Source organism: Nasonia vitripennis, chromosome 2 (assembly GCF_009193385.2).
Source record: "Nasonia vitripennis strain AsymCx chromosome 2, Nvit_psr_1.1, whole genome shotgun sequence".
Classification (NCBI taxonomy): Eukaryota; Metazoa; Arthropoda; class Insecta; order Hymenoptera; family Pteromalidae; genus Nasonia; species Nasonia vitripennis.
Genome location: NC_045758.1, coordinates 1,882,927 through 1,899,157, shown reverse-complemented (window position 1 = coordinate 1,899,157; position 16,231 = coordinate 1,882,927). Strand labels below are relative to the sequence as shown.

At 48.8% G+C, this 16,231-nt stretch overlaps 1 protein-coding gene across 20 annotated transcripts in view; it reads left to right on the top strand.

The window, feature by feature from the left end:
• LOC100115228 (phosphatase and actin regulator 4B) overlaps positions 1-16,231 on the top strand; it is a 154,083-nt gene that overhangs the window by 131,320 nt on the left and 6,532 nt on the right. For 9 of the 20 annotated variants that reach the window (XM_016981761.3, XM_016981764.3, XM_016981765.3 and 6 more), the window contains 6 exons: positions 9,284-9,532; positions 9,937-10,152; positions 10,240-10,456; positions 10,935-10,967; positions 11,797-11,942; positions 14,844-15,000. In XM_016981761.3, coding sequence (XP_016837250.1) covers positions 9,284-9,532; positions 9,937-10,152; positions 10,240-10,456; positions 10,935-10,967; positions 11,797-11,942; positions 14,844-15,000 — 1,018 coding nt within the window. The remainder of the gene's footprint in view (positions 1-9,283; positions 9,533-9,936; positions 10,153-10,239; positions 10,457-10,934; positions 10,968-11,796; positions 11,943-14,843; positions 15,001-16,231) is intronic. The other 11 variants (XM_032597467.1, XM_032597464.1, XM_032597465.1 and 8 more) reach the window with 6 other exon arrangements.

Here is a 16,231-nt window from a genome sequence, read left to right as displayed (position 1 = left end):
TCCTTCGACGAGCGAAAAAGTCAGCGGAAAAGCGAACCGCACGTGCTTGTACCCTCTGCGTGTAACGATCGCTTTCTTCCCGGCGCGTCTTTTCTTCATATTTCGCTCCGCGCGCGAGCGCCTTCTCCTCCGTGATTTTTGTTACACAGAATACTTCGATTTTTACGCAGACGCAGCGTTATCGTTTCGTTTTTCCCTCTTACGTTTCAGAAATTCATAGCCAGTCCCCCTCGGCGCTTCTCGAAAATCCTCTTACTCATGCTCCCTACTACATTTCGATTTAACGAATCCGCTCAACAGGCAGCCCTACGCCCACGTCCCCGCTCGCTCTATTCCTCGTTTCGCCTCTGGTATATACTTATACCCCTTTGACTCGGGAGGCCGCCGCCGCGCGCCGCTGCTTTATATATTTATATATCGTCGCGTAGCCCTGTAACCGAATAACGACTGCGCGAAGAAACGGCGGCCGGCAACGGGTATCGGCGGGAGAGAGCAGTAGGGAGAGAGCTCGCCCACGCGCACTTTCTCCCAGGGAAACGAGCGAGCGCACGCGCATATCCGAAATCACCCTCCTCGTGGCGGTGGCGGCGGCGGCGGTGCTAGCGGCAGCAGTACCTACACCCTCTCCGAAAGAAGAGCGCGCAGAGTAGTCGCGCACTCGACGTCGCCGGGCACACATCACCGCAGCCTGTGCGGGAGACGCGGCGCTTCTCGCTCTCTTTCTCTCTCCTGTACACGGACTCTCCTCTTCCTCCTCTGTCTGCTGTCCTCCTCTGTCCCCGCCGTCTCCTCTGTGCGCGCGTACCGCCGGTATAGTGAGCACCGCAGCCGACGCATCGAGACAGAGCAATCGATTCCGAGCATGAGCGGGGTGGGCTTCATGACGGCGGTGAAGACATTCGGACCGGCCGGCCGGAGACGTAGACGCTGCGACGTGATGCAGCAGCGCGTCCTCGAGCTCCCCGGCTACACCTGCCACCAGCACCAGCAGCAGCAGCAGCAGCAGGTGCCCGACGTCGTGCCCACGACTCCCGGCAACGGTGTAGCCTGGGACGCCGCGCCGCCGATCACGCCGCCGGCCGCCTTTCTGCCGCCCGGCTACAAGAAGGGATTCGGCAGCTTAGGTGAGGGACTACGCTGTCGCTCTGGTCGAAAGTGTGTTTTCGCGAGGGCCTTTTTTCCTTCTTGCACGATCTGTCTTCTTGGTTCTTTCGATGTGTAGCAAGTAGTTTATCTCGTATCGATCGCGCGGAGGAAAACTTTTGGGACGGCGATGTGGGAGTTGAAATTATGGCTGTGAAAGGTACACTTTTTTATCGAACTGCGAATAAAAAGTCAAACGGAGTCGGATAGCTTTACAGCTGTTTTTCAACGCTCGCGTGAATTTTCTCCAAATATCGCGTTTGCAGAATTTATCGCGCTTCTGGATGTACGAAATTTAATCTTATCATCCAATGAAGCTCATCCTCTGACGCAGCATTATGAACGGGGATTTATAAGAGTAATAAATAACGCGAGGAATCCTCCCCTCTCTTTTTAGATGCTAAAAAGTATCCAGCTTTTTACGATGCCGTAAAAACGAAGATACAGCTTTACGGAATTTATGGATTTTCAAACGCATTATACGAGCGAATTGTATGCGTTACTTAGCGCGAAATGCTTCTCGGGTAGACTCGGGGATGCGCCGCGCGAGCGAGGATCGATGAGTGTATATATTTTTTTAACTTTCAACCGCCTTTCTTTATTTTTACATGCATGCGAAATACGCCACTGGACGCGACTGACGCCATGTATTTTTATAGATACATCCGTATTATTTATGAGTAAATAAGCTTTTACGATACGAGCTTTTCACTCGTTCCTTTTTTTCTTTGCATCGCGTGAATGCACACGTAGCGTTGAAATGCTCTGATCGTTTTATGTAACGTACGGAACGTTTATCGCGTCTCGATTCGAGCTTCGGAGAGAGAAACGAAGGGGGTTAAAAAAAAGTCTACGCGGTTTCGTAACTAAGGCCGAGTATGAAAAGCTAATTACGGGAAAAACTTGCGGGAGCTCAAAACAATGAATTCTTATTCAGCTGGAGGTATAAAACTATGGGAAAAAGTGTGGGAGCAGGCGGTAGGAGGTAAAAATATTACATGCACTTGAAAACTTTGAAGTATTGTATAAAAGAATTTCCCTCGGTACGTGGTTCTAAAATAAGTCTTGTAAAGAGATGATGATAATCCAGCAGCTATAGCGCGCGGAACCACATTTTTCCTCGATTTCTTCTTGCCTCTCGCATTTCGCATGAGAAATTTTTTATTTTCTTCGAATTCTATTAAACTTTCGTGCTCGTGTGGACACTTGAGAAGTTCATTACGAAATTTTTAATGGCATTAAAGCGCCGCGGGAGTAATTAACGGCGTGTCGAAGTAGTATAAGTTCGGCGTATATAAAGTTTTATATGAAATTTCAGTAAAAGTTTCATTTCCATCTCCCGCGCTTCGCTGCGCACATCATATCGGAGTAAATACTTTTATTAGTTCCGGTCCTGCTCTACTGGCTTTTTTTTTCTCTCTCTCTCTTTCCCTGATAGCGGCTTCTCATTCATCTCACTCAATTAACCAGAATTATAGACTCCAGAGCATGCCGCGCATAAATCGAGCACCATACACTGACTTTTCTTTTAATCAAAGCTCCTATATGAATGATTACCACCTCTTATCCGGAAGCTCTGCCATAGGTGTAATAGCCGTTTTTGACAAATCGCTCGGCGCGTGAATTATTAAAGCGTTTCGGCGTCAAAAACGAGCTTTACACCACCCACCGATTAATCTCGCCCCGACTTTGCAGTCTCTCCCGCGAAAAACTTCCCTCGCTCACGCATCCCGCGAAATGTTGTTGACCTCCTCCTCCTCGTAGTGGACGTCGCAACGCGCTCGAGAGAGAGAGTTCAAGTGCAGATAGTGTAGCGCCGCTCCCCCCCCCCCTCCACTTTTTTCTGTTTCTCAGCGCTCTTTCATTTTTTATATAGATACGCGCGAGCGGAGCGTGACGTCAGAGCGCCGTGCGTTATTTCCAGCCGCGGAATTCCTTCCCCGCCGGCGCGTGTGATGCCCATCCAACGTAGTCGGAGCTTCTTTGTGAGCGGCGCGCTGGTTATTTAGAGATATTTCAGAGAGAGAGATGCGCTTTTTATCGGGAGTCACGCGCTGCCTGCTAAATTATATCGCTCACTGCAGTGTGTGTAAGCGTTCGCCTCGAACTTTTAATAAGGAGCGCGAGCGCGGGCTTTTAATTTAGAATAATGCAGTTTCGCGCGCCGCGTGGGTCGAGCAGCTTCATTTGGCATTGAATTTTTCAGCTTCGAGAAATCGGATTTCTATTATAACATGGCGCTTGCTTTCTCGACTCTCCCCCTGTGCTCGCACATGTGGCGTTAATTATTGAACAATCTCGCGGAGGAGGCAATTCTAATATTTCTTCTGGGGAGAAAGAGAGAGAGAGAGAGAGAGAGAGAGAGAGAGAGAGAGAGATTCGACGATCGACCTAATTCCGACTTTCGTCTCCGAAGTTTCTGGACTACGTCCCGAAATACACACGGGGGAATAGTTTTATTCCCCGACGCCGCGCACGCGTCGTCTATATCGAGTTTTATGTGTAAAGAAAAAAAAATCCTATCGATTCATCTCTCTCAAACTCGATACGTTATTAACAGCGAGCGAAGCGAGAAAGCGCGGAAGACACAAAGCTGCAAACTCAAAAGACCCTCACAATCTCCCCGCCCGACGCCTTCGCTTCGCGCAAAGTACGTTAGGCATGCATAGTCTGATCAACTCCGCCTCATACTACTTACCGAGCGAGCTCCTGAAACTCGACTCCATTTCAATGCGCGCACGCAGCTGATGCGCGCTTTGTACGCAGTTTGCCATACACTGAATCCCATCTGCGCACGTTTATTTTTATGACGCGTGTCCTCGTCGTTGTTATACGCGATATATTCGTGCTAATTCGTATCGAACGCAGATGTCTCTCCGATAATTTAAATGGAAAAACGAGCATGATTATTGTAACGCACGCATCGAGAACGTACAAAAGCCACTCACGCATAAGCTTTCCTGCGTACGTATACAGAGGAGCGAAATAAGCTTCATCATTATTTCACACACCCGATGAAACATTCAGCCCATATACGAATTCACGCGTACCGAGGCAGAAACCTTTTTCCCCACGCGAAGAATCTCATTCCGCGTCGTCGAATGAGGAAAAAGAGCGAAAAAGAAGAAAAAAAACCCATCACCATCCCGAGGTTCGCTTCCAGGTACTTACCTAGCCGAAATCGCCGGGCTCCGTCGTAAAAATAAAGGCGGCTACGAAATTCTCCTCACGCTCCGCTCGCGTAAATTCCCTCGTTGCAGTGGGCTATAGGGGCATAGTGGTCGCGCTCGTCGCGCTGAGAAAAAGGCGACCGCTTGAAAGTTACGCGAGCGAGCAGTAGGGAGGGAGTGAAAAGGGGCCGAGAAATCCGGTTAGCCCGCGGAGGTGTATGTACGCGGCGAGACGGAAATGAAAATTGCGGGCCGAACTTCGCACTTTATCTCGACATCGAATTTTTCCATTTTACAATGAGCGACTCGCGCTGCGGAAAGCCCCGACTCGTGTATAAGAGCGAGAGCTTTTTAATCGGCGAGCACTCGAGGAGAGATGTAATATTCGAAACGGATAAACGCAGGGCTAATTGCATCGGTAATATTCGCCTCCGACCTCATTATCGGATTTCGTTCCGTGTGCCCTGGGATGTTAATTAGAAAAAAAGGAATATACTCTCTCTCTCTCTCTCTCTCTCTCTCTCTCTCTCTCTCTCTCTCTCTCTCTCTCTCTCTCTCTCTCTCTCTCGGACTTGGCTGAAAGCCGGCGCTAATAAAGGGGAGCGGCTGCACCGCGGCGTACAAAAGGACTGCGGGAAATCCTTTATAACGGACGCAACTTTGTACTCGGCGACGAGACACATGCGGCTGTGTAATTGGGACGTGTGTGTACACGGCTGCGGTGTAATTGTCTTAGCAGGGGCGAAGGTCGATTTTTTCTTCATCTTCTCACGGAAAGTGGCTTTGTATAATCTCCTCTGCGATTATCGGATTCGTCCGGTTTATTGATTTCCATTTCGGCGCAGACCTTAACCTTAACGAACGATTCTCTCGCGCGCAATTCAACCGAAAACCCATCGAAATCATCGTTACACGCGTTAACGTTAACGGCTCGACATCGCGTCGATCCATTAATCAATCCGCGCGACAAAAGCGTCCTATTGATTCTACAAATAATCCCGTATAATGACGCGCGTAACTTCGCGGCAATTATCCTCATTTATTTCCCGCCTTTTTTCTCCTTCACCCATCCTTTTTTTTCGACACCGGATTGAATTAAACGCCCGGATTACCTTTTCGCGCAGCCTCTACGTCGGTATATTTTACACAGGCGCCCTCGTTTTTCAATATTGCAGAGGCTCCAGAGTTTAGATATTTATTGCTGCGAGGGGCGGAAGAAGCTCGGTGACGCCGCGACAATTTATACAGTTTATATATTGTGTCCCTCGGAAATTTATTCGCGGGGGTGGCTGGAAAATAATGCAGCCGCGTGTGGGCTATCGATTTTGTTACACACACCGGAATTTCACGCGATACGACTCCGAAGAGAGAAGCGCTTACTCGCTACTTCCTAATCTACAATTCCCAAGTCGCCCTGCAGCTCGAGAGAGTTTAGTTGCGCAACTTGCCTCGATTACACGTACAAAGCTCGCCGCACTGGGAAGCTCGCGCGCCTCCCAAAAATCACTTCTCGCTTCCGTTGATTACGCAATAAAAGCCGAGGGCATGTGGGCGTATGTAACGCGCACTTCGACGCGTGGGAGTATTCGAGCGACATACCTAGCGGCTATTTTATGTTCGCGTATATGGCTGCGGGCGGACTGCGCTACTGCAATCAGCCGCGCGGGCGATAAAGCTTTGATTACCGCGTATCAATTTATTATTTCCAAAATTAACGTGTCAGCGCGGTGATCGTTGATCCATTGCTTATTACTGCGCGACTTCTGTATTTGTTTTCGATACTCAGCGCGGGATTCTCTCGGAAAAATCTCTTCCTCTCCGGCAGCGGTGTAAATTACACATCTGAAATTGCGTCTGAAGTGTATCTCGCGCTGCTCCGCGGCAGGAATCCTCTCGACGCAGACTTGGCAAACAGCGCGTAGTCATTTCCAGCTGCTTTATTGCATGCCTCGCGCGCGTCAGAAATATCGACTGCCTCGATTTTTCTCCTTCCGCCGCGCAGTGCTGGCGCTAAATTGCTTTGAGCGAGCAGCGGCGGCATTTCTCCTCCTTTTTACCGCATCTCCTTTGTTGCTCGTGGAAATGAGTGTAAAATGGATGCAACTCTCCTTCCTCTCGCTCTCATATTATAACGGGGTGAAATCGATCGCGGCGCGCATTGTTCGTATCGCCGCGCGTAGGATTAATAGCGGCCGATGTTAACGATTATCGAAATCCAAGACTGATCAGCGCCGTCGTCATGCATCCGCTATAAATAAGCGCGCATTCGTATATTTAATATGCAGCGGCTGTGGAAAATCTATATCGAGCCCTCGAAATAACTCTCGCTGGAGCGAGACCATGCAAAAGTAATCTTCATAAAGCGACGTGCGCGTATATCGGGGAATATACTTTTAATCTCGAGTACATCCTTTGTTTGCCGTACGCGCCTGATGCTTCTTTTTTTTTCATGCAAATATTTATGCAGCCTATGCAACAATCGAGCATCTTACGCCGCCGAGGCTGTATTTATAGAGGGGGGACGCGCATTACGTCATAGCGCGATAATTTTCCCATTCAGCCCTTTCGTTCCTCTCCGCTTCACCGTCGAGTATTTCTCTCTGTATCTCTGTCTTTTTCTCGCTGCGCTCTTTCTTTGTGTGATTATTAAATTGTTTCTGGCGCGCGGAGATTGCTCCTGAGTAATTCTATCGAATATAACCCGTTTCCGCCCGTACCGCCGCGTAATATTAATACTTTGATACATCGATCGTCCACTCGAGCGTCGTTAACTATTTACGTATAACGTACGCACTAGGTCACGTTCCATCAAGGTCGGCTCGCTTATTTTTCCCGCTTTTATCTAGAACCACCGGGGAAAAACGCAGTCAACAATCCATCCGCATCGAGAGCATCCACTCGTCGGTGGATGGGGTATTTATCAGCGCGTCAACAGAGTCGCGCCCGCATTTTTCCGCCCGTGTCGTGTCGCGATAAATCAGCAGCCCTGTTCCGGCTGAAGATTAGACTCTCGCAAAGCGTGCCGCATTGCGCACACGACGTGCTCGGGACGCGAAATGCACCAGACAGAGAAAGAGAGAGGAAAGCTCTTCGTTGGAGCTGTGCCTGTGCGAGATATGCGCCGAGCGATGATTGCCACTTTGTCTTTTTTTCGTCGAGGGCTATAAGTGCTCGAGCCGATTAGGCAGCTGAGCTGGGATTTTTTATTCTTATCGGACTTGATTCACGCTATACTGAATTTTGTCGAATTTCCGACAAACAAAAATTCTCGGCGCTACTATTCTGTCAACAGTGCAGAAATGCGATCGCCGGGAAATTCAGAGGCGCCCACTCGCGAATCACGTAATTCCAAACCCTCTGAATTTAGCTCTCAGCATCCCTGCTAAACGCATTCTTCGACAAGGTGTCAGAGCTCGCAAACGTATCGCTCTTTTCACTCAAAAGAAAAAAGGTAACAATGTCGACAAACGACCGACGTGCGATTCATCACTCCCCAGAAATTTAGAGACGCTCACCTCGAAGCCTCCGCCGCCTTCGCCAACTATTTTAATCCGAAGCGTCGTGCGCGCTGCTCACCGCTGTCAGTGTACTCCGAACCGCGCGCGAAAACGCTTCTACACTCCCTCGCGCGAGTTATATTGGCATATAGACGCGCGCGCGTAAAACGCTGTGTGAAATCATCACGTGAGCGTCGAGCGACGATGGGACGCATCGTCGGGCTGAACTGGCGAGGCAAGTAGAAAAGGACGGGGTGACGATGACAAATTGGACGTGACTGGCGGCCGACGCCGGCGAATTGGTTATCGTGCGCTGTTTGACGGAATGATTCGATCGGGGCGAGTGTCAGCGCGAGAGTTCGATACGCCGCTGGTTGTGCGAAAGAGGCTATTTTAATAAAGAAAAATTCGATATCAAGCCTGTATCGGAGAATCTCGTCGAGCCGGAATGCGCGAGTGTTTTTTTCAAAATTCTCGCAGTATCGGATTCTTCTCCGCGGAAAATATGTACACGCGGAAGTATTTCTGATAACCCAAGCGAACGAGGGACCTGGCTAAGAAATCCGAGTATACCCCTGCATCGGATGCACAGCCTATATCCTCAATAATTTCGCCTCGTCCTCCCTCTCATCCGACACACTACACTACAAACTCACCGATAGCGGTGCACATTCGTTTCCACCTCTCTCTCTCTCTCTTCGCGAGTTTGGCGCAATCGACTTGGCCCACGGCCAGAGGCACGCGAGCAATGCGAAAAATCCTCTCCTCGCCGGCCGTTCGATTTTCATTCAAACCCGCGAGCGAATTGCCTCTTGCGATCGGTGAAGGTATATGCACTCGCTCGCTCCGTTCCTGGTGTATGTGTGCCGTCGTGATTTTCCTCGGGTTTATTAAAAGCCTTTCGCGCGCATTAGTCATCGGGTGCGAGGGAATGCAATTTTCGCACCTCACTGCGGCACCGTCATCGCATCCGGCCCCACAACTCTTCCGAGAATCCGCAGAACGGTCGACATATAACTGGACTGCGGCCTTGAATACGCGGCAGAGCTTTTGGCCCGGTGGCCAACTGCTTAGCTCACTTTCTAAGCCGATGACCAGAGCGCTAATTGCCGAGCCAGAATCGATCGTAAAATTTCCCGAGAAAGGAAGTGGCCCGGTATGCATAAGCGCGCTTTTTCTTCGATCTACTTGCTGGGAGTCTGCCTAATAGGATTATTAGCGGCTGGGGCGTAAGGAGCTTCGCGAATAGTTCACGCGAACTATGCCAGCGCGGAATAGCTTATATAGCTCTCTGTGGATGTTTGTTGTGAAATTTCTCTCTACTAGTTTGTTCGAACTTTCAAGCTCTTGAGCAGCCTACATGTATACGTACCGTCTGTGTCTTTCTTGTAGGGCAGTTTTTAAGTTGGGCCCGTCGCGCGAGAAAAGAGAGACAAAGAGCGGAAGTTTCAAGGCTTTCGTATGAAATTTCAGAGCCGAAAAAGGACAAGAGCGAGGCGAACAATGGCAGCAACGGCGCGGTCTCTCCGAGCGGCGAGCAGCAGCATCAGCAATCCTCGGTGGGCCATCAGCATCACGAGGCCCCCCCGACAAAGCCCAACAGGCCCAACACCCTGGACACGAGTTCACGACACATCCGGCGACTCAACTGTCCGCCCCGTGTCCTCGTTAACGATCGCAAACCCGGTGTGTATAATCACGCCGAGGAGTCCTCCCTGACAGGTCAGGGCAGCTCTCGAATCCGCGTCTCGAAAGCTCGTCGAGTTTGTTTCAGTGATGGGCTTTACACGCTTTTTTGCGAGACTAACACATCGACGCATCGATTTATTCTATGCGAAATCGATACTTTTGGATATACTGCGTACTAACACGATATGTGACTTGTAAGGTGTACTAATATTCTCGGGGCGTTGTTGTTTCCTTAGACGAAGTAAAGATACTAACTCTGAACTGTTGTCACTGCCCCTGAGAGTGAAAACCGAGTGTGACGATTGAAGCATTCGCTGTAGTGTAATACCTAACCCATTGCGAGGCCGCAACTGCGTTTTTTTGAATAACCCCGTTTTCTCTTGTCTAAAACCTTGATTTATCGATGAAATGATTTACTGACGAATTGACTTTTCCAGCGGACAAGGGGGTGCTCCACTCTGGCGCGGACGAGCAGCAGGTCATAGAGAGATGTTACCCGCAGAACCTGATGCTGTCGGAGCTGCCGGAGCCGCCGATTCCGCTCAGCGAAATCGGACCCATTCCGCCGCCGCCCATGTTCAGCTCGCCCAGTCCGACTCTGATCTCCAGGCAGAGGCAGCAGCAGATGCCGCTTCTCGACTGCGAGGATGACGGTATTTATTTTATTCTTCGTCCAGCATTCTGCATAACCCTCTGCCCTCTGAAAATACATAATAATCGCGATGCTCGATGATGCGCAGACGACGAGGACATCGACGTGGACGAGGAGGACATGTACGGCATCGACACGACGCGGGTCGAGGAGATCCCGGCGAAGGAGCCCAAATTCCACGCGATGCCGCTCAAGAGCGCGCTGAAGAAGAAGGGCGGCGGAAGCGGGCCCGGTACGCCCCAGAGCACGCCCACTCAGGAGGTCAGGCCGCTCACGCTGCGCCAGGAACTCCACGCGTCCTTCAAGTACGTCGTTCTGTTGTTCGGAAGATCAGTCCTGCGAGCATTCTCTTACTTCTCTCTCATTCTTAAGTATTTCTCGCTCGATCGACGGCTCGATCGCTTGTTTTTTCAAAGAATTATCTTCAGCGAGTCGAGCCGTCGAGTCGACGATTCTGTGAAAGCTCTCTAATGCAGCGCCTCGACTTTCTCGTACAGTGCCACACGAGTGTTACGAACGAAAGCTCGAGGACGTTATTATACTGGGACGTTATTTCCTGTGCACTCGCGTCGTTGAATTTCTATCGCTCCTGCGAGTAGCTTTATGTTGTGCACGAAAATAATGTTCCAGAGTCATAATTATATATGCATATAACATTAAATATATAAATAGTTGATCAGTCGTAGTGAGCGTAGTGAATCACACTTTCGTGCATTCGCCCATAAGACATGTATTCAATCACTAGTAAAAGAAAAAAATCCTATGTTTCTTATGCTTAACCAGAAGGCCTGCTTTAAGGTCTAGGATGAGAATATGGTAATTTGGCAATCCTTTGAAATTAATGTTTTCCTTTTGTCTTTATCGTTTCCCTTGTACTGCCTTTTTTATTATAATATGTACCTACCAAGCATGCGCGACTCCCTAATATATTCATGGCATTGCTGTGCGGTCGGATAATATATATGTCTCTACAGATTATTTTCTTTCTCTTGTACGATGTATAGCATGGAAATTTTAAGCATGAGAAAAAGAGACAGGGAACTCATTCGATGATTTACATTTCTGTCACGTTGCATAACTCCATGTCGTCATTTTTGTGTCATTGAACGTGTTTTCAAAAAGAATACATTCGCTCGTCCAAGTGCTTTACCGCCAGTTTAAATCGGTTTTAACCGAGTGCTTCATCTATTTCTGTCAAATTTTTAAAAAATTCCCAGCTTTTATACTTTTTTCGATACATTCACACTTTTTATTCTTGACAAAGTAAAGATTCACACAAAAACTCAAGTAGCCACCATCCATCTCCTCGTAAAATTTTTATTCTTACCCTGCACATAGAGTTATTTTACTCCATCTTCTCGATATATCTCACAGTTGTATTGTGTCCCTTAGCTAACACACTCGTATCTGACGAGAAACGCGAGAAAAAAATAAAGCCATCTCCACACTTCAATATCGAGAGCCTCTCGAAACTCGTTCACTTCACACCCGATACATATACGAAACCATCGGTTCGCTGTGCACCACACCACCAGCCCAAAAGTTCACGTAGCTTCTATATCCCTCTCTATCCATCTGTTTCTACCTCTAACAGTCAATATCCTCGGGTCGACTTCAATTAACGAGCTCTGATTTGATTTTGCAGCAGTCGCCCGGTGAGGTTCGGCTTGGCGTTGCACGGCAACGTGGAGAACAAGGAGAACGCGAGGCCCTACGTCATACGCGAGGACTCGGACACGGACTCGAACGATGGACAGGTGCTCTATCGGGAGGACTACGACGACGAGAAGAGTGAGTAGATCATGGATCGCGCGATCGACGCTGTTGTGCGCGTTGTAAAGCGACTCTCGAGTCGAGAAGGAAAATCAAGCTCGAGAAAGCTCCCAAAGACAACAGTCGTTGTGAAAAACAAACGGAGCATCATTATTACCCAAGACGCATCAAATCAGCCTTCGACGTACTAATTATACCCACGCGAGCGAGCGGCGCGCGCACCTTGAAGTTTATATTAATCCGCGCGCGGCTGCCAGCCGGCGACGAGTCGTTCAGTGCCTTCCTGGCCGCGTTCATTGTCGGTGAGTCCCTCATTGTAACCGCGGTGGCGACGATTTGTTGACCCTTTTGATCGGAAGTGCCGCCGCGCGCTTTTCGCCTCGGGGGGTGAGTTTGTTGATCCGCGAAACACGTACGCGTAGCTCCGAGTGAGAATATAGTGCAGCGAGTTGAATCTCGGTGTTTTTATTCTATTTTCTGGAAGCACGTGTTAAAAAAAAATGAGATCGGTGCTGGATCGATCGTCGAGGTGAAGCGCTGGGCAAAGTCGATTTCGAAGCTGTTGCCGAGGTAGTTGCGAAATTGCGACCTCGTGATTCTTAAAAAAACCGTGGTTACGGTGCAGCTATACAGCCCGAGCTTTTTACGATGATTGGCGATGATTAGCAATTTGACGCAGTAAAGAGAACAAATTTACGAGTTTTTTTAATTTCATTACTACTCGAACAGTTAGTTAACACACAGTTTAACTCCGGTATTCATTTAAAAAGCAAGTCTCTCGAGCTAAGAAACAGCCGGTAAATCACCTAGCGGAAGCCGCCTTCAATCACGCAAAATTAACACGACGCGTCGTAAACTCAATAACCCTTGTCTTGCTCTCGTGGTCGGGCAACTTATAACATTTACACGCCCACCTCTCGCAGTGCGAATTTATAAAGTGTTATACACTGTTGCTCGCTTCGATGAGCGTGACGTTGTGAAACTCCGACTGATTGTCGCGAGAACTGCTGCTGTCGTCGCTACGCCCAACTTTACAAGGATATGGAGCGGCTCGAAGCGATAGGTCGTTAAACCCATCACTCGATACTTTTTGATTGATCGTCGGCTAATTGCGCTGTAGTGTCGCAATTTTTTGTTCTGTACTGCGTTGGCGTACGCGTGCTTGGAGCTTAGAAGGTTGAATTTCTAAGTAGATGATGTGTATTGTTCGCTTACGACTTCCGCAACGATTGCGAGTAAACAATAAAATTAATTGCCTACCCGCGATCAGAATTGTTCTCCGCATTCCAAAAAAGCTCGCAAATGCTTACGAAACGGCACGGCGATACTTATTTACAAAAAACTCCGAAACATAACGGATCAAGGTTGATGTCATCGTCGCGCGCAGCGGCGCCGAAATATTCCGTTTATCCGGCAAACATATCCATTCGCCTCCGGCGCCAGTTTCTGTGTGTGTGCGTCTGTATGTTCCTGTTTGGCCGGAAGCATTAAAATCGGCTATTTTCGCGGCAACAAACACGGCGTCTCCTAATCGATCGAGCGATCAAAACACACACACGCGCGCGAGCTCGCGTCGTAAAAACTGGGTCACCTCGCTCCCGTCGCCGGTCGGTTCGGAGCGCGAGAAGCCTATTAGTCGGTCCACGAGAATCTCGCCGCATCGCAATAAAAACTCGAGAGCTTTCGAGAGATTATGAAAAAACGTTTGTTGATCGTTTTTTGCGAGAGCTGCATTCCTCTACACGATTCTCAAATATTTTTTCACGAGCTTTCGACAAATAACACCGGGAACACATGCGCGCGAGCGCGGTTTTTATTAATAAAGTTGAGAAATTTTAAATGATATACCCTGCTTGCGCGAAAAACGGCAAAGTAAACATTTGAAAACAGCGATGAATACGTGTAAATGCGTCTCTTATTTAATAATTTAAAAGTGCGAGACTCTGCATCGCGTTACACCCACTGTTCGAGCGTTGGCCGGCCTTGATGTGATTAATCGTTACATTTTCACTAATTAACGCTGCGTTGTAAAAGTAAATTAAATTCTGCTAAATGATAACTGTTTCGGTATACCAGGGAATACCAAACATTATCGAACGATTCATCATCATACTCCCACAGACGGATAATAGCAGTGCGAATATATATCAGTTAGAGAGCGGGTGACAACGTGCTGACACTAGAGAACGTCACTATACGGACAGAGCTGAGTGTATATACAAGCATCATGCTAACGGTGCAACGCGCGGCGTCGGCTTACGCGATCGTCTTGCCGACGATGGAGATGCAGTGCGGACAACAGCTGACGGCCGACAGCCTGACGCTGCAGCGCAGCCACAGCTGCTCCGAGCTCGACGGTAAAGCAACTGTGCGCCGCGAAGAATTCGAAAATATTAACGAACCGCTGTTTTGTCTTTGGATCCTATTAACAGTTGAATCTTTAATTAGATATCCTGTGAAAACCTACGCTTTCCTGCCCGTTGCGCAATCTCCGTTCCCCCAAGAGCATTACTCATCAGATTTGGCTTTAGCTAAGCTCGTCTTATCCGCTACGCACTCAAGCTTTTTGCAGTTCGAAGTTGAATAATTCTCCAGAAAAAATAACGCATAACCATACAAAAGCTAGAATCAATAAGCATAATTAATTTTCGATGATTTCAATCTCCGATGCGATGTCGCTCTCTGTCGAAACAATTGATATTCCCTAATCGGCAAGTGTGCGCTTCGGCGAGCACGAAATTGACAACGATAAATCCAATTTCCCCCTGAAAACGCAAGAAACCTCAAAACACGCATCCGACATTTCCAAATGACACACGATGATTAACAATCGCGCCGCACAACAGCGTCGAGCGATATCGCCCACATAATTGTAACGTCACTAATATCCATTATTATTCTCTCTTCCAACAATCGCAGGTCGACTGGCGGCGAAGATAGCGCGCAAGGAGTCGCTCTCGCTGAAGCTCGCGCTAAGACCCGATCGGCAGGAGCTCATCAACCGTAACATCCTCCAGGTTCAATCGGACAATGAGAGGCAGGAGACGAAGGAAGCCATCGGTGCGAGGCTCATCAGGTAAGCTGCGCTAATCCGTTGGTGCTTTTTGCAGCGTCTCGGCGGATTTTCTTCCGTGAAATTAAGTTCGAAACGCATTGTTAAGTTCGCGCGACTCGTTGTAAAAATTAGACCGCGACGGAGTAGCTCGAGAGCGATTTCGGAACGGACACGTGCTGCGCGTGGGCTATGTACCTACGCTCGCCCGCGAGAGAGAGAGAGAGAGAGAGAGAGAGAGAGAGAATTTGAGTTGCGACGCAAGGTCGCTGGAAAATTGCCTGGCGTATACTCGCGCGTTTAGTTTCGTCTGGCGGCTGATTGAAGGAGGAGGTGAGGTAGTGCAATTGCGATTAAAAGACTCGACCGCGCGGAGAGGTTGTAAACAGAGAGGCGCTCGCGCGACGCGAAAGTAATTAAGAACGTCGAAATACACTGGGGCTGTAATGACGATTTTAATTCCGATGGAAAATCCGATCGCGCCGAAAATACACTCGCGACCGCGATCATTATTCGTACGTCGCTTTCCTCTCTCAGCCCGAAAAAAAAGACAGAGAAAATGGCAATCGCGAACAAATTGACGTTTAAAGAACGGCCGTTAATTCCACTCTCCAAATTGACTCTTTCGATTTTACGGCAAACAAAGAGAGAAAGAGCAGACCGCTCGAGAGTTTGTCCACGTACAACCCTCCTCAGCTCTCTTTTTTCACCTTCATCTCTCCGCGCGTTAATTCGGATACTCTCTTTGAAATGCCAAAGCTCGCGCGACTCGCGTCGCATACACTCCGCTTTTTTTTACGCTGCTCTTTTCGCCGTGTACAGCTATACGTGTAAATGCGAGCGAAGCGGTCGTTAACGCGCTTCTCTCCCGTCGCGTATATAGCGCCGGGCTTTACGAGCGCGAATCTCTCGCGAACGAAATATTTCGCGGGATTTATTTATCGCTTCTACTATACATGCGGATTTGTTGATTCTGCGAGATTGTCGCCCGTGCGCGCGGCTGCGTCCCACTTATTGGCCTTATCAAGGAGGTTTATTTGGATAACGCTGCATCGGCGCTAATGTGAAAGCGCCTGTTTGATCGTGAAAAATTCTAATGAACGGAAATGCGGAGGAGAAGGTAAAAACCCGAGCAAACAGTGCAGACGCGTTTGTTTGCCGAACGCGTGGGCCATACGCGATTGCGCTTACCGCATCCCGTTCTCTCTAAAGCTCTCGTTCGTCGTTTCACGTACACGAGTACGCGATCGAATAT